The 25,963-nt window shown below is 29.4% G+C and overlaps 4 protein-coding genes and 1 long non-coding RNA gene across 8 annotated transcripts in view; 3 read left to right on the top strand and 2 right to left on the bottom strand.

Moving 5' to 3' along the window:
* The window catches only part of LOC109596733 (GTP-binding protein Rhes), a 56,995-nt gene extending 47,757 nt beyond the window's left edge, over window positions 1–9,238 (bottom strand). Inside the window, exon 1 of the mRNA XM_020012311.2 lies at window positions 9,066–9,238. The gene's annotated coding sequence lies outside the window, so the exon portion shown is untranslated. The remainder of the gene's footprint in view (window positions 1–9,065) is intronic.
* Window positions 1,334–4,771, top strand: LOC109596759 (malate dehydrogenase). Its single transcript, XM_020012337.2, has 2 exons — window positions 1,334–2,065; window positions 4,311–4,771. Exons 1-2 carry the CDS (start codon window positions 1,415–1,417, stop codon window positions 4,734–4,736), a joined length of 1,077 nt encoding a protein of 358 aa, XP_019867896.1. The 5' UTR covers window positions 1,334–1,414; the 3' UTR covers window positions 4,737–4,771.
* A 167-nt stretch (window positions 9,239–9,405) lies between the features above and the next one.
* On the top strand, window positions 9,406–12,273 carry LOC109596747 (3-phosphoinositide-dependent protein kinase 1). The gene is made up of 6 exons (XM_020012326.2): window positions 9,406–9,662; window positions 9,744–9,888; window positions 9,942–10,485; window positions 10,678–10,974; window positions 11,247–11,583; window positions 11,948–12,273. Exons 2-6 carry the CDS (start codon window positions 9,759–9,761, stop codon window positions 12,050–12,052), a joined length of 1,413 nt encoding a protein of 470 aa, XP_019867885.2. The 5' UTR covers window positions 9,406–9,662; window positions 9,744–9,758; the 3' UTR covers window positions 12,053–12,273.
* A 436-nt stretch (window positions 12,274–12,709) lies between these two features.
* The window catches only part of LOC109596779 (myocardin-related transcription factor B), an 83,970-nt gene continuing 70,716 nt past the window's right edge, over window positions 12,710–25,963 (top strand). For 3 of the 4 annotated variants that reach the window (XM_020012359.2, XM_049962437.1, XM_049962436.1), the window contains exon 1: window positions 12,714–12,893. The gene's annotated coding sequence lies outside the window, so the exon portion shown is untranslated. Of the gene's footprint in view, window positions 12,894–25,963 lie in introns of all 4 variants that reach the window. The other variant, XR_007547162.1, reaches the window with a different exon arrangement.
* LOC109607314 (uncharacterized) lies at window positions 20,922–22,017 on the bottom strand. The gene is made up of 7 exons (XR_002192174.2): window positions 21,865–22,017; window positions 21,744–21,808; window positions 21,623–21,687; window positions 21,492–21,561; window positions 21,232–21,436; window positions 21,060–21,175; window positions 20,922–21,006 (listed from the first exon to the last, which is right to left on the bottom strand). It is a non-coding gene; the product is annotated as an uncharacterized LOC109607314 (long non-coding RNA).

Genomic DNA, 25,963 nt, shown 5'->3' with positions numbered 1-25,963 from the left:
AATATTTTTAATAGTTATTACATATCATATTAGTTTATCATTAAATATTTTATTTTTTATATTGCGGTAGGTTATTTAAAAAGTGGATTCAAATAAATAGAATATTTATGAGAGTTGGCGAAGTAAATGTATAAAAAGGATACAATAATTAATAATTTATTTTATTGTTTTATTGAATATATAGAAACATTTTGAAAATATAAAATGTTAATATAATACAGAATAATTTTTACTGTTATAAAAATATATTATTGCTAATAAAGCTTTATGAGATACATGCAATAAATATAAAAATAGTAACTAAATTGTATTGTATTAAACTAAAATCAATTGTATGGATACGTAACAAAGATTGCTTTTCAGTGATATAACGTATTAAATAGTCGATACATTTTAACCAATGATTTCCGTTCAATTGAAACGTTGACATTTTGTATAAGCCTCTAAAAAATAACTGGTTATTTATTCGATAAATGTCACTGGCAAATTATGTTACTGATATAATAAATCTTCTGATATAAATCTAAAGCGAAATTTTCAGAAATTATTTATCATTAATTATTGTGGACATGAATGATATTTTTTATTTGCTTTAATTTAATATTGACGTTGATTTTTTTTCTCTCGTTCTATAAATTTTTAACGTTCTCTCAAACGGGATTCAAATTGCTGACGTCAATGTTGCTCACGTACGAATGCATAGTAATTTTCATTTTAGTGGAGGTTCAGACACAAAATAATGATTACATAGATATAAAATTCAACATTTACTGCACCAACAAAAGTATTTATAAGTGTGATGTAAACTTAGAAGCAATAAAAAATGTTCTATATTCGTCAACAAATGGTACAATCTGTTATGAAGATCATTTTGAGTGAAGCTGTTATGAGTATTATAAAATATTTGTAGAATATTTGTTACAGTTATTGTAATAATTTTTATATTTCAAGAGTAAATATGTTATATTATTATTTTATTCTCCTTAAAAGTAAACATAAGAAACATGCTTCATCATATTTTCTTCACAGTTATGCACTATTTAAATTTAACTAATTAAATTTTCTAAATTTAAGATGTCTGATTGACCTAGTACAATTTTTTTCCATTTTCACAACTCACCTGGTAAATACAATTCATTATCTATTAATATTAGTAAAAGGGGAGATGGGCACTAAAGACGTCACCAGACACTTCAAATTATTATATTATATATATCTACGAAAATACTAAAGATATTGAAATGAAACAAATGCCATTTATAACCTCTATAATTTTATAAAACAAAAAAAGATAAGTATGAATAATTTATTTTGACATATCCATTAAGTTCCATTCGTCACATTGACATTGCCATTAATATCATGAAAAAATCGTTCTCATGAATCAAAATTTCAGTCATCCATTATAAAAACAATGAATCGCATAATATTCAAAAATGTAATACGACAATCAATACGCCACATCAATACAGGGAAAACGTTCAAAGTAACAATATGCGGTGCCTCAGGTTCGGTCAACGAATCGCTGATAATGCTCGTAAAGACGAACCCGCTCATCTCTGAATTATGCATCTGTGACCAGACCAATCCGTATGGCATTATTTCCGACTTGGTCGCCATCCCGTCGAACGTCAACGTGTCGGCCCACAAGAAACTGTCGCGGGCGATCAAAGACGCGGACCTGGTGGTGATCTCCACAGGCGTTCAGAAACGGCGCAGAATGTCCTACAGGGACTTATTCATAGCCAATGCCTCGCACGTCAGAGAAATATCCGAGATCGTGGGTCGCTTCAATCCTGGCGCGCTGGTCGCCATACTGACAAACCCGATCAACTCTTTGGTGCCGCTTGTCAACAACATATTGAAAAAGTATTCGGGCACCAATCCCATGAGGATAATGGGCATCACCACTTTGGACACGCTCAGGGCGAACACCATTATCGGGAAGCTCGAGGGAATTGACCCGCGCAACATTGAGGTGCCGGTTGTTGGGGGACATTCTCCCGAAACCACGGTGCCGTTGTTCTCTCAGATTAAACATCAGGTTCCGATCTCCGAGGAGCAGGTATTAATTTAACTCCATAAATATTGTTTCTTCTCAATTAGAAAAAAGAAAAAATCACAAATTTCACAATAATTATAGAGTGTCCGTTTGATTTAAGTTGTATAATATTTTATATGACATTTTTTGTAGAGTGTTTAACGAAAAATGAAGAGCAATTACAATACTTATTGCTAGTTATAAGTGAATACAGAAAAAAATTGCCAAATTGTAGTAAAAGTCTGTTAGTGTAACGATATATACTACATTGATTATAATAAACAATCAATTTTTTAGTAAAAATTTATTTAAATAAAATGCTTAATTTTAAGCAGTAAAATAACATTTATTTAATAAAATTTTTAGTTTTTAGCAGGTAACTTATGATCTGTAAAAAATATCAAAAATTTTTTCGGAGATAAATTATTGGAAATTGAATTCTCTACAAAAAATGTCATATAAATCAATCAATCAAATCAATAAAACTTTAATGTTAAATAACTTTTGAAAAAATAAATAGAAAAATAAAACTGTAAGAGACATTTTTTGTAGAGCTTTAAATTTTCTATAAAAATCTGTTTTGATCACTTTGAAATATTATCTCTAAGGAGAGTTAAAAAATTTCAAAATTCATCCATCCCGTTCCCGTGTTATTTAAATGGGAAAATTTACGATGCGGCACCTTTTAATATTAATATTAAGAGCTGTAACTTTTACAGTATTTTTTTTACCATTTCCAACAAGATCTTCGACATAAATAAGAAAAAAAAATTTGTCGAATTTTTTGAAAATGTCTAGTCTACACATTTCGAATTATTCAAAGTTTACTTTAAAATAGTTAATATCTTTTTAGTTTTTGATTTACAGTTTACACGGAAAGAGGAGATTTTATCTTCATGCTAATATTTAGGATAAAGTTTGTGCTTTCTCTCGCTCATTTAAGTCCCGTTTGATATTATTTTTTAATTTTGTTTTTAAGTGTGTTTAGCTAATCCAGATATATCAGTTTTTCCAATTTTCGTAACTAGTGTTCTTGTTATTCCTCCTGTGGTATTCCCGATAATTTCTTAGTTATTTCTTTGATGAGATTTTTGGAGTTGTTATTTAGTTATACCTTTCTTGTTCATGATGCGATGATGTCTGTGAAAACATGTGTATTTACCTAACTTACTTAAAAACCATTAACACTTATTTTTTAATAAAATATTGTTTGTCGATCCTTTATGATGGAGAGAAGACAGAGGAGATATAATCTTCTTCAAGGTAAATATTTCTTTTAATGGATTGATAATTTCCACATTTGTTTCACTGTACATAAATTCATTTTCTTCTCAATATTCAACAACTCTCTTCAACCAATGTTCCTCTTTATCTATTTCTTTAGTATAGTACCATAGTATTTTGTGATTTTCTTCTGAATCGCATTTGGCTAATCTATATATTCCCGTTTTTGTTGTTGACATTCTTGTTTTTTCTCCTGTGGTCTTCTTGATAAGTAACCAAAAATCAGCAGTCAAAACAAAACTAAGGGCTGTATCGCTTTGAAACTTGACATGTTGGGCTAAATATGAATGGGCTATAAGGCATCATATTCTGTTTCGTGATAGTAGCGCATTTTGCTGGTCAAAGTGGTTACTTTTCAGTCCATCTGTTATATATTCTGTCTTCACGAACTTCCTATTCACTCAGTGTTATTTTTATCACTTTGAACTTATTTTATAGTATTTTATAATTATTTTTTCATACATGTTCGGCTAATCTAGATTTATCAGTTTCTCCTCTTTCTATGGTCTTCCCAATATGTTGTTTCTTACTTATGAGATTTTTGAAAAAGTTGATGTTAGTTTAGTTATACCTTTACTAATATTCTTTGTTATTGGTAGATCATCCTGTTGTAATATGTTACCGATTTATAAATAGAATTTTTTAGACAGTATCCATTATTGCAGTTATTGGTAGAGGTTTCTGTGTAGTGGACTTGGATCTTTGTCAACAAATCTTTGACGAAAGTGAGTGATTGGGTCTGAAGAACAATGTCTTCTCATCAAAACTTCATTTGATATTTTTGGAAAACTTTTTTTCCTCGATATTTTAAGACGAAATAAAAGAGTTAGACAGACATTATACCCAAATTTATATGTGTTATAATCTTGATAAAATTTAGTTGCTTTTATCGTTGTTATTAACATCTGAATGGAGCAAATTTGGATCCATTAGTTATGGACAGTTGTTTTCGAAACCATACTGTATATTCTTTGTTACATTTTAGATTAAGTGGTTCACCAACCTGGTAAAATACGCAGATTCAAACATCATAGATGCCAAACGCGGCGAATCACCTGCAACACTGTCGAGAGCTTTCGGTGCGGCCAGATTCATAGATTCCCTGTTAAGAGCCATGAGTGGCGAGCCTAACATTATCGAGCCGGCCTTCATAAGAACCAACGTTCTCAACACTAAATACTCCTCGCAGCCCATCCTTCTTGGACCAGGCGGCGTTATGAAACACATCGATATCGGTAACGTTAGTTTGTTCGAACTGCAAATGCTGGAGAAAGCCACTAGACATCTGTGGGAGGACATTAAGATCGGAGAGGATTTTTTGGACATTAAGCTGTACAAACCATCTCCTTGTTGTGTTTATCATGGTGACATTAAAACCCGATCAACCATTAAAAATTGTTCTGAACTGTGATTATTGTCGTAAATAGATTCATTGAAAAGCCAAAAGTGTGTTTATTCAATCTTTGTATATAATTTTATGAAGAGCGTAATGGTTTAAGGTAATTAGGATTAATTGAAACAAAAGCAATTTGTGGCGAGTTAAGTTCAGTAGTAAATTAACGAACTCCGCCATTCTCCCACATATACGTGTTTCATTTTTTGTGCTCCCCATTATTTTTCATTTCGGATTCACCACTGTCAGTATTAATTAAAATCATTGCACTAAATAGCAGAAATTTTTAATTATATTCTATATTATAATCTACTGATATATAATACATGTAACTGTCACAAACTTTAAGTAGATGTATCATATTTTTTTTAACTCATTAGTAAACTTTTTTGTGTTCTTTGTTACTTTTATTGGTGAAAATTTAGCAGTATCGTATACTAAGCAGTCATATTTTGATGAATAAAAATAATGGACAGTGTTGAACACTGATAAGACAGAAAGAAATAATCCCTGGTATCTCCGAAACTAGTCATTTTGCAGACCCATGTAAGTATATTAAATATTTTCTTCATATATTAGGCTATACCTCTTGTACAGTTTGTTTTTGGGAGAACGACACCAATTCTTGATAACGAAATACTTAATGTCACTGAAACCCTTGTTCATCAAGACATTTCTTCATATTTATCCTTTCCTACATCCCCTTAAAGTTTGTGATATAAATTTATAATATGTTAGAGTTACTTGTCTTTTAGTAATAAAAAATATATTTACGCTCGTCTTATATAAACACATATAATTGTCAATTGTGTGTTCAGAATGCAAGTTGTACATAAACAAAGTAAACAATGTAAAGGATGTTTGTAGCAGGTGTTACCATGACATACTTACAACACTTTAATTTAGGAATAGAATTACAATTAGAACATTAGAACAAAACTAATATGATTTGATTGATTTTTACTTGAAAAAAGAGGATACTTAAACTCTAAATATAAACTGTATAATTAGGAAAAACCTTTTTCCTATGAGTAAATACGTTAAGCATTTTCATAGACTTTAATAATTTTCAAAGAAATATATCTTAAATAAATCTTCCCTCTTCGAATATCACGAGATTATTGTAGGTATTACATTTCACAAATTAATTAATTACCTTGGTATAATTTCGATAAATCCCGAGCAGTGGTTTTGCTTCTATTGTCAAATAATCTAATTTTGTACATTAATTGTCACTTTGCTCGCAACTGTGTTATATTTTGATGTGGAACTTCGGGTGAGACACATTTCAACCCTCGTTAAGACACTTGAAACTAGTTATTGATTTCATATAATATTATTTTAAAAATTAATTATAGCTAATTCTTCACGTGTGGAAATTGTATTTTAAATATTGTAAAAATGTTTAATTGTTCCTTATAAGATGTTTATAGAAATGATAAAATTATATTAGTATTATATATTACTGAATTTCAGGAGAGCTTTTAAAACTTTAGATGGAACATAATTGTGACAGAAGTTGAATAAGACTAGCTTTGGTGGATTTATAACAGAAATTAAATATGTTATGTGATTATAGATAACAACTTTAAACTTAAAGGACATTATAATTATGTTTTAAAAATAATTTCCAAAAATATTTATTTATTGACGTACAACTTCGACGTAAATTCGAGGATATTAATTTATAAGGAAACCACTACTTCTCATATTGATTATTGTGCTTCAGTTTTATTTAATTGTAACTTGAATACATTAAATCAATTTCAGAAACTGCAGAATAAATGCATGAGCATAATATTAAAGGCCAATAAATTTATTAAAATAAAAGATATGTTAAAAATTACTAAAATGAAAGATATAAAACGATGAATTGTTCGAAGTTATTTATAAAATTAAAAACCAAATTACACATGTTATGTTATTAGCATACATGAATATAGTACTAGAGGAAAATATGTTATTTTATTTTAAAACAGTTAAAACTCAACAAACAAAAGTTTGTTTTGTAAAAGTTTACGAATGTATAATTAATTAGCAAACAACATAAAGCATTATGATAATTTTCAAAAAAGTGAAATTAAAATGCACGTTTAATAAGAATTTGTATGTATTCATGATAATTTGTGTAAAATTCAAAATAAATCAATTAAAGACTATGAGTAAAAACTCAAAACAATTTCAATTATTCAGTTTTCATATCTCGTTAAATCAGATTTGTTCATTTAGTTAGTTATTTCTATAATTATTGATTTAAGTCGCTTTAGTTCGAGTATAGTTTTCATTTGAAATGAAAATAATTTAATTGTGATAATTATATTGACTTTATATATTACATAACTAATTAATATAAAAAGTTCATTTTATTAATAAGCGTGTGTTTTTCACGAACAGATTACGAACTGTTCCTAAAATTCTGATAAATACCCGGTATAATGAAGAACGCATTTAATTAATTACGTAAATTAAATGTCACAACATTAATTTTATTGATGTAGGTTAGTAGATAAAAAATGAAATATTTGCAATAATTTTCCAGAAGTAAATGATTAAAAAATAAAATGCGTTGACCGAAAAAGGTTGTAAAATACATTATTAATCACGACATGAAACCTGTGGGGTTCCCTGATAAACATATTTTTTTAAAGCGGACAGTTAGTAAATCATTTTAAATCTACTGTTGCGCCTATAAAACTGTTGAGTCGTATCAAAGAGAACGTAGACAGGAAATTTATGCATTCATAATCCGGCAATGACACACAGTAAATGGCAAATTCATAATGCTAATGGAAAAAGCAAATATTTTTGAAAACGTTTAAACAACCTCCTTACAATTATTAAGAGTATTTTACTATAATAGTATTTAATAATAACACAATGTTTTTACAGTTATTGGAAAAAATTTTAGTAAATTTTAAAAATATATATTGGTGGTCAAAGAAATAGCACAAAATTTAAAAATTTTTCGTCAAATATCTTAAAAATGTATATATTAATCAGTTTTGTGTATGTATTTAACAATACTCTTAGTAGGATTTATATTATTTTATTAAATAAACTGTCAATAAGGAGGACAAATATTGCTCTCCGGAGAAAAGGAAAGATATCAAAAAAGAATATTCGAACAAGACTAAAAGTTTGCACTAAAATACATTAATGTTCCTCCATAATTTTTGATAAAGGGTGAATTATTGAAGTGATGAATCTGTCTTCAATAGAACAATATCAAAATGCATTCATTGTCCTCTCAATATTAGTTTAGACCCCAGATACACTACGAAAACTTTGAAACAATGTGGAGGAAAAGTTTTGGCTTAGAGTTCCTTTCCTTGGCATGCTATAGAACCATCACAAAAAATTATTTGTAAAATGGACCATTTCATATATAGAGATATCATGAGAGATGTACTGGAACCACTTGCCCACAATAATTTACCAATTACATGCATTTTTATGCATGCATCCAAAGTTGTTCAACGTTGGTTAAAATATAAAAATGTTGAGATTTTCAATTGTCCAGTGTAAAGTCTTGATCTAAATACAATTTGAAACTTGTGGAACGACTTGTAATCTAGATTAAAATACCAAAAGGCATCAAATTTAGACGAATTATGGTAATTAATTGAAAAGTTGTGAAATTTAATTTCAAACGACCATTGGCGATATTTCATTACATCTTTGCCTCACCGTTTACAGATAATTATAACGAATAAAGGGTACACAACAAAATATTAACAATTTTGTTTAAACTTATCATTTGACAAATAATTTTTTTCAAAAGTGTGCTATTTCTGTGACGAGCCACATTTCGCATCTATTTTGTTTAAGACCTAATTTAAGTAGAAATTATTTTGATTTAGGTACAAAATAAATAATGGGAGAAAGAGTAGATCAAATAGTTATTTATTTTTATTACTTAGGTTTTTACAGTTGTTGTTCAATATATTAATTAATAGATTAATTAATATAGAACTTTTTTTCAAATAGAAACATTGAAAAATTAAATTAAATATAAATTGTTTTTATATAATATTCGTTATAAAAATTATTAATGTAATACTATAATATATATGTATATTTAAAAAAATACCAAAAATAACAAATTATTAAAATCTTGCCTTATATTGAAGTATTTTTAATTTTACAACTTAAAATAAAAAATGGTCCTCACCATTTCCGGTCACGTTTTGGGGAGATGCAACATGCATTTTATCTAAATTCTTGAATGAACAATTACATAAAAAATATTCAAATATACATTACTAACAAGTTGGTTCAAAAATAATAAACAAAAAGGAAGATTCCAAAAAAAAAGAAGAAATTTAATAATAATCAAAAGCTACATACCACTCATATAGACAGTTATTTGTAATTCTTAAAACTAACAATAAATTGTCCTTAATTTGTGTGGTAATGAATAAAAGTCAGTGATAAAAATTTTTGTCATTGTTACTATTCCGCGACGAGAGAAACACGATTCATAGCGAAAAGCCGCATCAATGTACCGACGACGGTGACGCACGACGTCTAATTTCTATTTAGGCGTCCAAGTGAGGATTTTCAGTATGCGCGCCACTACATCCAACCCCCACCGCCGTTTCTAAAATCAATATGGCGGCGAACCTGTCGGTAAAGCAGTCCGCGTCTGAATTTGAAAGAAGAAAGTTCATTTAACTGTCAGATTTATTTGTTTTGTGGAAATTATTCATCAAAACATGACCGGATTGAACCAGGTCGGAACGACGGTGTCATTGTTATGCAATTGATGTTTCGTTAAGGTTACGTTGTTTCGTAAGTGGTATCGGGTATCTTCGAAGCAGGCTATCCTCGGTAACGTCATTAAAGTTTCTGATGTTTTGTTTTGTTGTAATTGTAAAAATGACGTAAGAGTGACGTGTGCACAAACAACACCGTGTTTGATATCTCTAATAAATATTTGCAAAGGTAAAAAATAATTCCGTTTGGAAAGGTCAAACGCCGACAGTGACCCACTAAACTTGTACCATAATCTTATGTCAATTTCAGTTGTTTTGGTGAAATATGCCTCCTCAACCTGAGGAGATCAGAAAGCGATCTGCGGCCGATTATGTATTTGGAAAGCTCATTGGTGAAGGAAGTTTTAGTTCAGTTTACTTAGCAAAGGATATACATAATTCGAAAGAATATGCAAGTAAGTGACAGATGGCTTTTGAAGTAACTTTTTTTAATTCATTATCCTTTCAGTTAAAGTCTGCGAAAAGCGGCACATACTCAGAGAAAAGAAGAGGGAATATGTCCTTAGGGAGAAAGAAGTATTTAGAATTATAGGTAGTAGTTCCCCCTATTTCGTACACTTATCACAAACATTTCAAGATGAGGAAAGATTGTATTTTGTCTTAACTTACGCCAGGAACGGCGAACTCCTCACACAAATCACTAAATATGGGTGCTTTAATATGGAATGTACAAAATATTATACTGCCGAACTGATTTTAGCTTTGGAATTCTTGCATTCCAAAGGCATAATACATAGGGATTTGAAACCAGAAAATATTTTATTAGATGATAATTGGCATTTACGCATCACTGATTTTGGCAGTGCCAAAATTCTTAGTCAGGAAGATAAAGTTCAAGACTCTGTCAATACAAATCGCAGGCGAAGTTTCGTTGGGACTGCTCAGTTTGTCAGTCCTGAGGTACTCTCAAACAACCCCACTACATATGCTTCAGATCTTTGGGCACTTGGATGTATTATTTATCAAATGGTTGCTGGTGAAATGCCTTTTAGGTAAGGAAATTACGTCGCTATCTGAAAATTAAATTAGTATGTAAATATTATTATGTTTGTTGTTAACATAATTACATATAATTACTTAAATAAATATAGCTTGAATATTTCAAAACATGTTTTGAATCCATCACAAGAAATATTAATATTCTTTTATCTTCAAATCATTTATTAAAAATCTGATACTTCTAGGGGACCTACTGAATACCTGATCTTCAAGAACATCCTGAGCTTGAAGTATGAATTCCCAAACGCCTTCAATGAGACTGCGAAGGACTTGGTGAACAAATTATTAATAGTGGAACCGTCAGAGAGACTGGGAGCAAATGACGAAAACCGGTATCAAAGTATACGGGCGCATAGTTTATTTAGCGATGTCAATTGGGATAATTTGGGCCCACCGCCGACCATATCTGATGATAATGAATCTGCTGAGCACATTATTCCTGATAATTTGGAGCCTGGATTGGATGCTGGAAAAGTGTCTAAGTATGTTGTTAAAATAATGAAACTTTATAATATTTATAGAGTGTTTACTGGATATATTTTTATAATAGAACTAGTAAAGTAAATAAATATTTATATTACCTATAACTAAGTATATTTTGGCGCCATTACCAGATATATATTTAGGATTTAAGAAAGCAGCAGATAGAAGGAACTTGCAAATATATACATAAATTTACATTTAAAATGAAAACTTATTCGATAATATAATATTGCTTATTATTATTTAATTCTCATATTTGTTACATGTATAGACTTCACTTGGATGTACTGGAGTCTCAACCAGTTGTACGTAAAAAATCTGAATCGGGGAGCAAATTGGCCGATTTGACACCGGAAATAATCAGTCAGCGATTGGAAGCTCAAAAGGACAACATTTATAACGAATTCGTTGATGGAAATCTGATTATAAAGCAAGGGTTGGTTGATAAGAAAAAGGGTCTGTTTTTGCGGAGAAGGATGTTTCTTCTGACATTGGGACCGCATCTTTACTATGTAGATCCATTGACTATGACTCTAAAGGGAGAGATACCGTGGAGTCAGGATATGTCGACGGAAGCGAAAAATTTCAAAATATTTTACGTCCACACAGTAAGTATCAATGTTTAACAACAGAAATGAAATACTATTTTAATATACTGTTTAAATATAAACACCAGTAATAGGAAATATGTATCTACTTACCATATATTTATTTTATTAATTCATGCCAATCTGTATTAATAATTCAAATACTAACACAGTTGTAAGACAAAATTAATCGAATTTAGAAGATGTTTTACCTAATTCAAACTTCATTTGTTGATGAATTTGTACAAAATTTTTTAGAATTGTATAATGTGAGTTAATTAATAATATGACTGATATACTACTGAAATGTATCTAATAACAAATCCGACATAAAATTCATTCTATAAATTCTGGTTGTCTATAATATGGATTTTTCTTGTTTCAGCCAAATCGAAGGTATAATTTGGAAGACCCTGAAGGATATGCGTTAGAGTGGTGCAAGGCAATAGACGAAATGAAGGCCTACTACTTCCCACAAAACCCTCAATAGCCACCCAAACAATTTATTTATAAAATTAAAATTTTTGGCATCTTATTGTTTCCTATATTTATTTATATCTATTTTAAATTATTTATGTATTAGGTAATTATAATATTCTATATATAGTGATTGATCACAAATCTAAATTTTTGTCTTGTGTTAGTATTTATTTATTAATAAATATAAAAACATTTTTTGCTATTATGTTGAATAAAAGTAGTTATATTTTACCTATAGCTTTTTTAATTCCTTCTGATATTTAACTTAACACTCCAAAACACATAAAATTTTTTTTAGACAACAAATGCTAAAATAAATTCCAGATATTCGTTTTGATGGAAAATTACTGCCACTAAGGTATATCACTTTTGAAATAAATTTGCGCAGTTATGTTATGCAATATTTAAAAATAGTATACGCACCCAATAATTAATTATTATTTATGTTCTAACGGGAACAGTTTGTGTTATCTCGTTTTAGGAAACTCCTAAATTTATTCTAAAATAACATTTGTTTCTATTTATATTATCCGTAAACCGGTAGTAATCGAAATTATCTAATAAAATTATCGCATCTGTTCTAACAAAGCATTTTCAAATTATGTAATAACAAGAAACAAATTCAATGCCGCAGTTTTGTTTATTTACATTCAAAATGGCAGGGGTTTTGTTTTGTTGTGTTGGTAATGGTATCCAACATGGCTTCCGTTGGTTAGTTATTGTGACATATGAGTTTTGAAGTCGTTTTTAGAACAATAAGAAATTATTTTCGGACTGTTGATTCACGGTGATTCCCTCCGACATGTGTTTAAATTTGTTCGGTGCAGTTTTACCGACCGCCGTCAATTAAGGTAAGTCGAACAATTTATTTCGGAGTCTTTTTCATTTACCACCCACCCACACAATTCTTGAGGCCACATGATATTTTTGTTTGTTTTATACGCTAATTCCCTTTGTTGTTCGCAAAACTCCGCGAGTTGGAGTCGAAACGTGAGTTTGGAATTTGCATATGAATAGGTGGTATTAGAAACCGGCTTTGCTTGACATAACATCAAGTTGTTTATAGTCGACATCATTTTTTATTTATGTGGCGGTACCTTAAGAACAGGCTTTTCCGATCGAAGATATTAACAACTGTTTATTGCGGAATTTGTCGGATGGAATTCCCTCAGAAAATTCGCGTTCGTAATTTTTGGTTAATTGGATTTAAGTGTTCTGTCAAACTAGATCTTATTGTTTGTGTTCCAGGGTTGTGGTTAATACAACAGTTTTTGCTGTTAAATGTTTTAAAATTCCCTAATAAAAATATAATATATATATATATATATATATATATATATATATATATATATATATATATATATAATAAATGAATTTTAGTATACAATAACTGGTTTAAAGATGTGTTGGTATTGCATACCACTGGTGTATTTTTGGTATAATAAAAATCGATAGTTACATTGTACATGTAAAATTTTGTAATGTACATTGGATTTGACAATTGAAGAAGTTAAATATATTTTTCGTATATAGAAAAACTGCGATTTTTTTAAAATAAATGGTGAAATCATAGTTTGCTTGCAACATATATTTACATTGTTTTGTCAATAATAAGATACGTGTTTTAAGTCAAGGTTATACTGTAGTATAGTGTATAAGTATTTTATAAAATATACATGCCACATGCATAGATTGCTTCAAAAACGTGTTTAAACAGACTATTTTCCTATTAAAGAATCATTTGTAATCATTTATTTATAGTGTCTATATATATGTTTATAAAACAAGATTAACGAGAAGACCATATTTATTTATTTATTATTTAATCAAAATAGATAGTCACATAACATTCGATGCATGCTCTACGACTCTTCGATTAGTAACCACAATTCATCTAAAAGTTTTCAATTGGATTTATATCAGAACACTGGAAAATCGAGAATATCAAGGTAATTTTCTTTTAATTAATTTTTGCTTCAGAATGTTATGCATAAAAATCCATGTAACTGGTAAATTGTGGTTGGCAACTGGTTCCATTACTTTTCTCATTATATCTCTACATGAAACGGTAAATTTTACAAATAATTTTCTGTAACGGTCCTTTACCATGTCTAGAAGAGGATCCCCAAACCCTAACGTTTCGTCAACTGTAGTTTAAAATTTTTGTAGTGTGTCTAGGGTCACACAATTTTGGAGGATTATTATAATAATATATTTTTGAGCAAAGTTTAGTCTTGTTTGAATATTCTTTTTTGATACAATCGTTTCTTTACTGAGATCATTGCTAGTATTGTTCATTCAGTGAACATCTGATTACACTAATAAAGTATCAATTAGTTTATTTTTTATTTATCTAGAAGACAAGAAATGATTTTGTTCGATTTTTAAATGACTGAGGTAATCAATTACTTCAAGATCTCATTGATAACTCTAGTTTAATTTCTGTCATTACACAAATTAAATAAATTTAATTATTTCAGTAAAATATTTTTACAAATGAGTCCTTGATTTTAATGCTTGAAAAATAATAATATGGAAAATGATTTGAAAAAATAACTTTTTCCGCATTTAATTATTAATAATCACTGATCTACCATAATTATGAAGTTATATAAAAGTTTATAATGTTTATCTTCCTTTTCTAGGCCAATATGTGTTACCATTTACTCAAAAGTATGCTTTACCAAATCAAGAAAATGAACCTCAAACCATACGTTTCTTCCAGGGAATTTCAAAGTTTTTGTAATGTATCTAGGGTTGAAACTCTTATTTGGAAGTCGGTGAAAGTATTGATTACCATCTGATTCTATTCTGTTGAATTTGGATTCATCATTCCAAAGTACTCTTCTGGAGAATAATTCATATATTTTTAAATTTGTTTAAATATTATTTTTTATGGTGTCTTAGTCTTATTGTTCTATTAGACACACAAACTGGATGACTTAATTAATTCAGATTTAATTTACCTTGAAAAAAAAAGAAAGGAAATCATTTACTGATTCTTCCAATTTATCTGTCTATGAAAAGTATTGTTTTTTATTAGGACGTTTTTTTATTGTATTTTGTGTTGTTACATATTTGTTGCTAACAATGTAAATAATTTTTCAGGAAATTTTTATATTTTTAGCGATGTCAGTAATATTTAAACCTTGATGCTTATTATTAATAATTATTCTCTGGAGTGAAATTTTTCTTTTTTCTTAATGAATAATATAAATTCTATTGATCAACCAAATCAGAGTAATAATGTGACAGAATCCTTCAGAATATTTTATAACTGACTGAATAAATTTTGAATTAAATCCATTTATAAAATATCACATTCTTTTTGTGATTTATTTTTCATTATTAATTTTTGAGTAGCCAAAACATCATTGATTTAAAATATTTTTATAACTCGATTTCATTGGTTTCTTGTTTTTCAGATGTGTTTTCATACAGACATACTTTCCACCAAATACAACAATATTTGGCGTTAGTTACAACTCACAGATGTCTTTACTCCAAACAAAACTCGTTAAATTAAATACCCAACGATTTTGTATTTACAATCGATATGTTAGAAAAAATAATCTATTAAATTAGTGTCCTTGAAATACAGCATTGTGTTATTTTATATAGAAAAGTAAAATAATTTAAATTACTTAATATTGTGTACTCTGTCACAAAATGTAAATATATTTGAATGTGGTATTTCTTTGCCCAACCTAATTAGACTAATATTTTTGTTGTTTTTCAAACGTATTGCAGACTCTTTTAGAATGTTTTACAATATTTTTTAAATTGACCCGACAAATTATCCATTCATTTATGAAATATTTTTTTGAGATTTTTTTTTTCATTAATAATTTATTAAAGTCAAAAATTGTTTCAATCATCATTGTCTTAAAATATTTCATTCATTTCATTGGATTCTTGTTTTTCAGATCGGTTTTCATACAGATATACTTTCCATTAAATACAACAATATTTAGCGTTAGTTACAATTCACAGATGTTTTTAATCCAAACAAAACTCGTTAAATTAAATACTCAACGATCCAGAATTTATAATCGATATGAGGAAAATATAAGCTATTAAATCAGTATTAGGTAATTTTATATAGAATAGTAATATTAAATACCGCGTGTAAAGGAATTGACATTTATCAAAAATTAATTAATATAAAATAATGCAATAAACTCAATATTTCTGTTAAAATTTAAAAAATGCACATGTTGAACAATTAATAATATTACAACCACTAATAATTTAGTTTTCTCTTGCCGATAAATATTAAAATTAATTCACACTTTAAAGTTAGAAGCATTATTATCCAATTAATTTTATAATGGCCGTAAAATGTTTATTGCATAGTGTACCTAAATTATGTTATCTAACTTTATTTTAATCGTGTTATTACAAGATGGAATATTTGATTTGATCTTCGGAATAATTCAGTTCGACTATTTAGGTAATGAATGTACTGAATTAATTGCAAAAGTATTCCTTGTTCTGGTATTCTACAAGAGATTTATACGTTTATAGCATCTTTGTTTACATCTCCATGTTTGACGCATTTTAGTTTAATGACAGAAATAGTTGTATATACAAGTTCAGGAAATGATCTGTGTTCTCACGATGATTCTTTGTCTGTATAATATGAAAAACTACATTCAGACAATCAAGACTTTAATTGTCACTTATAAATAATACGAATGTATGCATAATTACATGCTATTTTGATCTTGTTATTGCATAAACACGGTTCGAAACAAAACAAGTACCGCCTTTTTGCAATACACTGTCAGTCATCGATGTGTTTGTGTGTGTGGGATTGCAACGATAATGAGTGCGACACAATAAACGAGCCTTTAAAAACTGGTTAAACTTGCATTTGGCACAAAGCGAATTATCCCATTTCATCGTAGAAAATTACAATTCATTTTTGGTTATAATGGTCTTTCAGGCGTCTTAACATTCACGGTGGCACGCCGTCGGTACGCGAGGCTCGTTCAAATTGCATAAACAATGAGGAGAATACGTTCATTAAATTGTAATTCAAAAATACGAAAAGAATTCTAACAACAAGATTGTAATGCAAGGATGAAACTCCACCAACGTTTCACTTTGGAGGTCATTTATTTTTTTATCGGGTGACATATTCTTATTTTTATGGCTGTTTTATGTTTGATTTAAAAATAAGATAAAAATATATTATTGACTTTGAACAACTACTATTGTTTTATTTAATTTCCTATCAAAATTGTATGTAAGTCGTATGTACAAAGATCGTGTGCTATTTTTTACAGATATTTTGCACAAACAACCAGTTACTAAGTAAAATGTCCATGATTAGGATATAATTTATACTTACAATATTCAGTTTAAATTTATAACTGGACTGAATCCAATTCGAAATACCTGTGAACTTGTCGTTTTTAACGTTATAAATACAATTCTCCTACAACAAAAAGAAAATTATGGCTGATAAAAATTTGTTATATACATACATAAGTTACATGGAGATCATCACTTATTTTTAGATTTTTTTTCGCATTTGTCAGTTTTTTTTTTAATTCACAGACTATTAAATTTTATTAATAAATAAGCAAAATTAGATAAAATTATACATCTGTTTCAGATAAAAATTTTGTTGCCCCATTATTCATTGGGGGCACGAAAAATTTGTGGCCATAGTTTTGACAGTTCTAACCGCGAATTGCATGAAGTTTAGACATAAAACTTGTTTTGGGGTACATTGTATATTACTTGGAAAGGTTGAATGCGTAAACGTGAATGTTCAGTTTGTTATTTCAGTTTCAACATACTACACACACAGTCTAAAACATTCTGTAAAATCGCCGTAATAAATTCCGTCAGTAATGCCGCATTATGATGCAATTATACGGGTACGTTTATATTATTCAAATTCCTGCATTTTGGGTAAATTCAGAGACGTCGAAAAGTTTCATCTACGGCATTGCGCCTCTCAATTACTAACAGTTTATTATTGTTCAACGTAAACTGTTTACGATGGTTTATTCAAGAGATATTTTACATGCTTTGTTGGTTGCTGATTTCTTGAAAGTCTTTGGTTTGTCTCATTATTAAATGGGAACGAGATTATATGAATCAATGTTTTCGGTGTAGTCAACCGCATTATTTAACATCATCAACATTAATCTTTAATTTAATTTTTTAATTTAATATGTAGGTTAAAAGAGCGAGATTTTTAAATCAATTTTTATACTTTGTATAAATGCTGTGATGTGATTATAAAGAGAACAAATTTCTAACAAAAATTTTTGTTTGTTAGAAAAGTGTTTTAACAACTGTACTCTGTATAATTATATCAAGCTAAATTGCCCTGAATCAGAGTTGTTCCTAATCTAAAATAAATAACAAAATTCTATATTTAACAACAGAGCTTTTAATTATTTTCCCTCAGGTTAATAAAAAACTGTTGTTAAATTTGATACTTAAGTCTTATTTTAAATTACAACAACAACTTTGTTTTATAACAATTTCGCTTGAAATAATTTTCACGTCAATTTATTACTCCCTTAACATTTGTTTTTGTATTCTATTATGGTAAACACATTCTTTTAACGTGTAGAATTTTATTTTAATAAATGGAAAATTAAATTATACTTTATGCTCTCCGTGGTAATTTATTATATTTTAAAAATATACTTTAAAATAATAAAACAAATTGTATTATTGTGTAAATAAATCAATTCAATTTCAAGAAGATCACATCTGTATTCTTGACATTAAAAATTTGTAATATTGACTTGTGTGTTTTACTTTTGGCTTTTTATTTAATATCTTCTTAATGTTATATGGATACATTTATATAAATTTGATAGATTGAGAAATAGTACACATTTAGGCAACGATTGTTTGAAATTAAATTTCTCACCTCTTCAATTAATAGACGCATTTCATCTAATTTTGATGGTTTTCGGTGTTTTAATCGATGTTGTTCCATAAGTTTTCAATGGGATTTAGATCCGCTGGTCAATCCGGAACCTCAACATGATTGTTTTTAACCAGTTTTAAATAACTTGGTAAATTATCCTTGGCAAAAATGGTTCTATTACATCTCTCATGATGTTTTTATATACGAAACTGTCCATTCTTGTTTCAAAGTTTTCTTAGTGTACCTAGGAATCAAACTTTTATTTGGAGGACAACGAACATATTGTTTACTATCTGATCCTATTCTATTGAACTTGGATTTGTTACTCCAAAGTACTCTTCATCAGAATTTTGGACGATAATTAATATATTTTTGGACAAATTTTAGTCTTGTTAGAATATTCTTTTTTGGTACCAAAGGTCTCTTAAACTGGTAAACATCCTTGCAAATTTTGGCCATTTAGTCGACGTCAAATTGTTCTAATAGACACATTGGTCAAAGACTCAATTATTTCAATTTTTATTTGTCTAGACAAGACAAGAAAATATTTTGTTTATTCATTGATTATTCCAATTTGCCTGTCTGTAAAAGGTGTTTTTTCTTGTTTGGACATTTTCTTATTGTATTTTCAATTGACTATATTTTTTTATATTTATTAATAATAGTGTAAACTATTCTTCAGGAGCATTTTAAGTTTTTATCGATGGTTATGATGATATTTAGACCTCGAGTTTCATGTTAATGTTTTAAGTACAATATTTCTTTCTTTCCATTGAAATTGAGTTATTCAATAAAATAATATAATCCTACCAAATGTTTTTTTAGTACAATATCTTCGTCGTTTTTAGTTTAAGTAAAAAAGTTTTGAATATTATTTTTGACATGACAAAATTTTAATTAAATTCTCTTATAAAATATCTTAAAAATGTTTTATTTTATATTTTATACCATTTCTCATCACAACTGTATAACTATATAAAAATAAAATTAAATTAAATCAGTGAACTCTAGGTTTCATAAAAATTATTTTTTATTTTAATAAACGACTAGTATTTTTGAGTTTTTTTACATTGTGTCTTGAATTTGATAAAATCTATAAACTGATGTTTTCTATAAACCAATGATTTCAAAAGTTATTTTAATAAATTTTAAGGTAAATACTTTGGTTTTCTTTAGGACTCTCTTATATCCAGTAGAAAGCATTTTATCTGGTGTTTGTCCAGTATGGGACATCTTGTAGATAACCTCATAAAAATTAGGTTTCTTATTGGGATAAAACAAAGGTTCACGGAGATTGCCTACTCCCGGGTGGCGTCTTGAAGCATTCGCGGCAGGCTGCCATCGGTGTCATATCATTCGAATAAAGTATCATCCGAGTAAAGGCGAAGTGTACCCGTACGCGCCCGAAGTTCTCGTGTTCCCATTCAAAATTAACGCGCGAAAGGTAGAGCGCCCCGTTATTTAAGGTTTATATTTCGGGAGCCCGGTTGCTAGTAATTAAGTGTTGCCAACTGTTAAACATGTGGATTCTAGTCAATAGTAGTTCTGAAATCATTTGTAATGCAACTTAACCTAAATTTAATAAACAAATATAAATAGAGATTAATTTCGACGGTATATATTTAAGGGATTGTAAGTACTACTTTAAACAAACTGTTTGACAATAGTTGTCAATGAATAATATAACAACATATAAATGATAATTTATCACAGGGTTTAAATCTTAATATAACATAAGTCAAAAATAGTTGGAAACTTATTTGTAGTACATTAATGGATTAGATTAGATGTACAGTTATGTACTTATATAACGAACATGTTAATGAAGAATGTATGTAATTTGAAACTTTTTTGGGTGGGATTAAAAGTAAAAGACCATTTGTACTAATGTAACAATTTTACTTAACATTTGTAAGCAACAACAATTAATAAAGTAATTAGCAACAGATTGTTATACAATCCTATTAGTAAGTTAATTTAATAAACTAAATAAATCATCATAAGGAAATAAATCTAAAACCATTAGATTAAGTTCATGTAATATCACATTGGTGGATAATCTGAAATTAAAGATAATTTAACATTGAATAGTTCTTTTTTAAATCATTTTTACCTTATATTGGGGTATAATTAACGTGAAATATTCCATCAATAATAATAATCTGAAGCATTTACTGTTATCTGCACAACAACCACAACTTTGCAAAATAAAATATCATATTGTAACGGCTAAAGTATGAATATATTATATATAATATATAACTATATTTAAATATACATATTACCTCTATTATATGGAGCTGAAATGCTTGTTCAAAATAGACATTTTACCATCTTTTATATAATTATTTACCTTATTGATCTTGCCTCGTAATTAAACACACATTTAGCTTTAAACTTAAAATTTTAAAAATATGTGTGATTATAATTTTAATTGCCTCTGATTGAACTTCTTGTCACAGTATGAAGATGAATGGAGGAAAACCGGTACTAAAATACATATTCAACATAGATTTTTCAACAATGTTTTGTTAATTTAAATTACCTTAAGTTGAACAAAGGAACACAGATTTATATTCATCACAGTAAAATGTGATGGTGGTGGAAAATCGGGACTAAAAAACATATATACAAATACATATTCATTTTAACAAAGTATTTAAATATATTAATTACCTTGCGGTTGGAGGACTTTCGGTGCTGTCGCAATGCCAGAATTCCATCCTGGACGACAACAGGTGCTGAAATATATAGTCCGATTAGACTTTTCAACAAGCATCTTAAATATATTAATTACATTACGGTTGGAGGACTTTCGGTGCTGTCGCAAATCCAGAATTCTATCCTGGAGGACAACGAGGACTAAAATATATAAACAGATTAGACTTTTTAACAAATATCTTAAATATATTAGTTACCTTACGGTTGGAGGACTTTCGGTGCTGTCGCAATGCCAGAATTCCATCCTGGACGACAACAGGTGCTGAAATATATAGTCCGATTAGACTTTTCAACAAGCATCTTAAATATATTAATTACATTACGGTTGGAGGACTTTCGGTGCTGTCGCAAATCCAGAATTCCATCCTGGAGGACAACGAGGACTAAAATATATAAACAGATTAGACTTTTTAACAAATATCTTAAATATATTAGTTACCTTACGGTTGGAGGACTTTCGACTCTGTCGCAATGCCAGAATTCTATGCTGGACGACAACGAGGACTAAAATATATAAACAGATTAGACTTTTTAACAAATATCTTAAATATATTAGTTACCTTAGGGTTGGAGGACTTTCGGTGCTGTCGCAATGCCAGAATTCCATCCTGGACGACAACAGGTGCTGAAATATATAGTCCGATTAGACTTTTCAACAAGCATCTTAAATATATTAATTACATTACGGTTGGAGGACTTTCGGTGCTGTCGCAAATCCAGAATTCTATGCTGGAGGACAACGAGGACTAAAATATATAAACAGATTAGACTTTTTAACAAATATCTTAAATATATTAGTTACCTTACGGTTGGAGGACTTTCGACTCTGTCGCAATGCCAGAATTCTATCCTGGAGGACAACGAGGACTAAAATATATAAACAGATTAGACTTTTTAACAAATATCTTAAATATATTAATTACCTTATGGTTGGAGGACTTTCGACTCTGTCGCAATGCCAGAATTCTATGCTGGAGGACAACGAGGACTAAAATATATAAACAGATTAGACTTTTTAACAAATATCTTAAATATATTAATTACCTTATGGTTGGAGGACTTTCGACTCTGTCGCAATGCCAGAATTCTATGCTGGAGGACAACGAGGACTAAAATATATAAACAGATTAGACTTTTTAACAAATATCTTAAATATATTAGTTACCTTACGGTTGGAGGACTTTCGACTCTGTCGCAATGCCAGAATTCTATCCTGGAGGACAACGAGGACTAAAATATATAAACAGATTAGACTTTTTAACAAATATCTTAAATATATTAATTACCTTATGGTTGGAGGACTTTCGACTCTGTCGCAATGCCAGAATTCTATGCTGGAGGACAACGAGGACTAAAATATATAAACAGATTAGACTTTTTAACAAATATCTTAAATATATTAATTACCTTATGGTTGGAGGACTTTCGACTCTGTCGCAATGCCAGAATTCTATGCTGGAGGACAACGAGGACTAAAATATATAAACAGATTAGACTTTTTAACAAATATCTTAAATATATTAGTTACCTTACGGTTGGAGGACTTTCGACTCTGTCGCAATGCCAGAATTCTATCCTGGAGGACAACGAGGACTAAAATATATAAACAGATTAGACTTTTTAACAAATATCTTAAATATATTAATTACCTTATGGTTGGAGGACTTTCGACTCTGTCGCAATGCCAGAATTCTATGCTGGAGGACAACGAGGACTAAAATATATAAACAGATTAGACTTTTTAACAAATATCTTAAATATATTAATTACCTTATGGTTGGAGGACTTTCGACTCTGTCGCAATGCCAGAATTCTATGCTGGAGGACAACGAGGACTAAAATATATAAACAGATTAGACTTTTTAACAAATATCTTAAATATATTAGTTACCTTACGGTTGGAGGACTTTCGACTCTGTCGCAATGCCAGAATTCTATGCTGGAGGACAACGAGGACTAAAATATATAAACAGATTAGACTTTTTAACAAATATCTTAAATATATTAATTACCTTATGGTTGGAGGACTTTCGACTCTGTCGCAATGCCAGAATTCTATGCTGGAGGACAACGAGGACTAAAATATATAAACAGATTAGACTTTTTAACAAATATCTTAAATATATTAGTTACCTTACGGTTGGAGGACTTTCGACTCTGTCGCAATGCCAGAATTCTATCCTGGAGGACAACGAGGACTAAAATATATAAACAGATTAGACTTTTTAACAAATATCTTAAATATATTAATTACCTTATGGTTGGAGGACTTTCGACTCTGTCGCAATGCCAGAATTCTATGCTGGAGGACAACGAGGACTAAAATATATAAACAGATTAGACTTTTTAACAAATATCTTAAATATATTAATTACCTTATGGTTGGAGGACTTTCGACTCTGTCGCAATGCCAGAATTCTATGCTGGAGGACAACGAGGACTAAAATATATAAACAGATTAGACTTTTTAACAAATATCTTAAATATATTAGTTACCTTACGGTTGGAGGACTTTCGACTCTGTCGCAATGCCAGAATTCTATCCTGGAGGACAACGAGGACTAAAATATATAAACAGATTAGACTTTTTAACAAATATCTTAAATATATTAATTACCTTATGGTTGGAGGACTTTCGACTCTGTCGCAATGCCAGAATTCTATGCTGGAGGACAACGAGGACTAAAATATATAAACAGATTAGACTTTTTAACAAATATCTTAAATATATTAATTACCTTATGGTTGGAGGACTTTCGACTCTGTCGCAATGCCAGAATTCTATGCTGGAGGACAACGAGGACTAAAATATATAAACAGATTAGACTTTTTAACAAATATCTTAAATATATTAGTTACCTTACGGTTGGAGGACTTTCGACTCTGTCGCAATGCCAGAATTCTATCCTGGAGGACAACGAGGACTAAAATATATAAACAGATTAGACTTTTTAACAAATATCTTAAATATATTAATTACCTTATGGTTGGAGGACTTTCGACTCTGTCGCAATGCCAGAATTCTATGCTGGAGGACAACGAGGACTAAAATATATAAACAGATTAGACTTTTTAACAAATATCTTAAATATATTAATTACCTTATGGTTGGAGGACTTTCGACTCTGTCGCAATGCCAGAATTCTATGCTGGAGGACAACGAGGACTAAAATATATAAACAGATTAGACTTTTTAACAAATATCTTAAATATATTAGTTACCTTACGGTTGGAGGACTTTCGACTCTGTCGCAATGCCAGAATTCTATCCTGGAGGACAACGAGGACTAAAATATATAAACAGATTAGACTTTTTAACAAATATCTTAAATATATTAATTACCTTATGGTTGGAGGACTTTCGACTCTGTCGCAATGCCAGAATTCTATGCTGGAGGACAACGAGGACTAAAATATATAAACAGATTAGACTTTTTAACAAATATCTTAAATATATTAATTACCTTATGGTTGGAGGACTTTCGACTCTGTCGCAATGCCAGAATTCTATGCTGGAGGACAACGAGGACTAAAATATATAAACAGATTAGACTTTTTAACAAATATCTTAAATATATTAGTTACCTTACGGTTGGAGGACTTTCGACTCTGTCGCAATGCCAGAATTCTATCCTGGAGGACAACGAGGACTAAAATATATAAACAGATTAGACTTTTTAACAAATATCTTAAATATATTAATTACCTTATGGTTGGAGGACTTTCGACTCTGTCGCAATGCCAGAATTCTATGCTGGAGGACAACGAGGACTAAAATATATAAACAGATTAGACTTTTTAACAAATATCTTAAATATATTAATTACCTTATGGTTGGAGGACTTTCGACTCTGTCGCAATGCCAGAATTCTATGCTGGAGGACAACGAGGACTAAAATATATAAACAGATTAGACTTTTTAACAAATATCTTAAATATATTAGTTACCTTACGGTTGGAGGACTTTCGACTCTGTCGCAATGCCAGAATTCTATCCTGGAGGACAACGAGGACTAAAATATATAAACAGATTAGACTTTTTAACAAATATCTTAAATATATTAATTACCTTATGGTTGGAGGACTTTCGACTCTGTCGCAATGCCAGAATTCTATGCTGGAGGACAACGAGGACTAAAATATATAAACAGATTAGACTTTTTAACAAATATCTTAAATATATTAATTACCTTATGGTTGGAGGACTTTCGACTCTGTCGCAATGCCAGAATTCTATGCTGGAGGACAACGAGGACTAAAATATATAAACAGATTAGACTTTTTAACAAATATCTT

The sequence above is a fragment of the Aethina tumida genome, chromosome 2 (assembly GCF_024364675.1).
Source record: "Aethina tumida isolate Nest 87 chromosome 2, icAetTumi1.1, whole genome shotgun sequence".
In the NCBI taxonomy this organism is placed as follows: domain Eukaryota; kingdom Metazoa; phylum Arthropoda; class Insecta; order Coleoptera; family Nitidulidae; genus Aethina; species Aethina tumida.
Note: the sequence above shows the minus strand (reverse complement) of the source record. Positions and strands in the feature narration are given on the sequence as shown.

Excerpts from the sequence above, each read along its gene's own strand:
- LOC109596759 (XM_020012337.2), top strand. The coding sequence starts at position 1,415 with ATGAATCGCATAATATTCAAAAATGTAATACGACAATCAATACGCCAC. Across the intron at positions 2,066-4,310 it reads TTCCGATCTCCGAGGAGCAG|ATTAAGTGGTTCACCAACCT; the intron begins GTATTAATTTAA and ends GTTACATTTTAG.
- LOC109596747 (XM_020012326.2), top strand. The coding sequence starts at position 9,759 with ATGCCTCCTCAACCTGAGGAGATCAGAAAGCGATCTGCGGCCGATTAT. Across the intron at positions 9,889-9,941 it reads TAATTCGAAAGAATATGCAA|TTAAAGTCTGCGAAAAGCGG; the intron begins GTAAGTGACAGA and ends TTATCCTTTCAG. Across the intron at positions 10,975-11,246 it reads GATGCTGGAAAAGTGTCTAA|ACTTCACTTGGATGTACTGG; the intron begins GTATGTTGTTAA and ends TTACATGTATAG.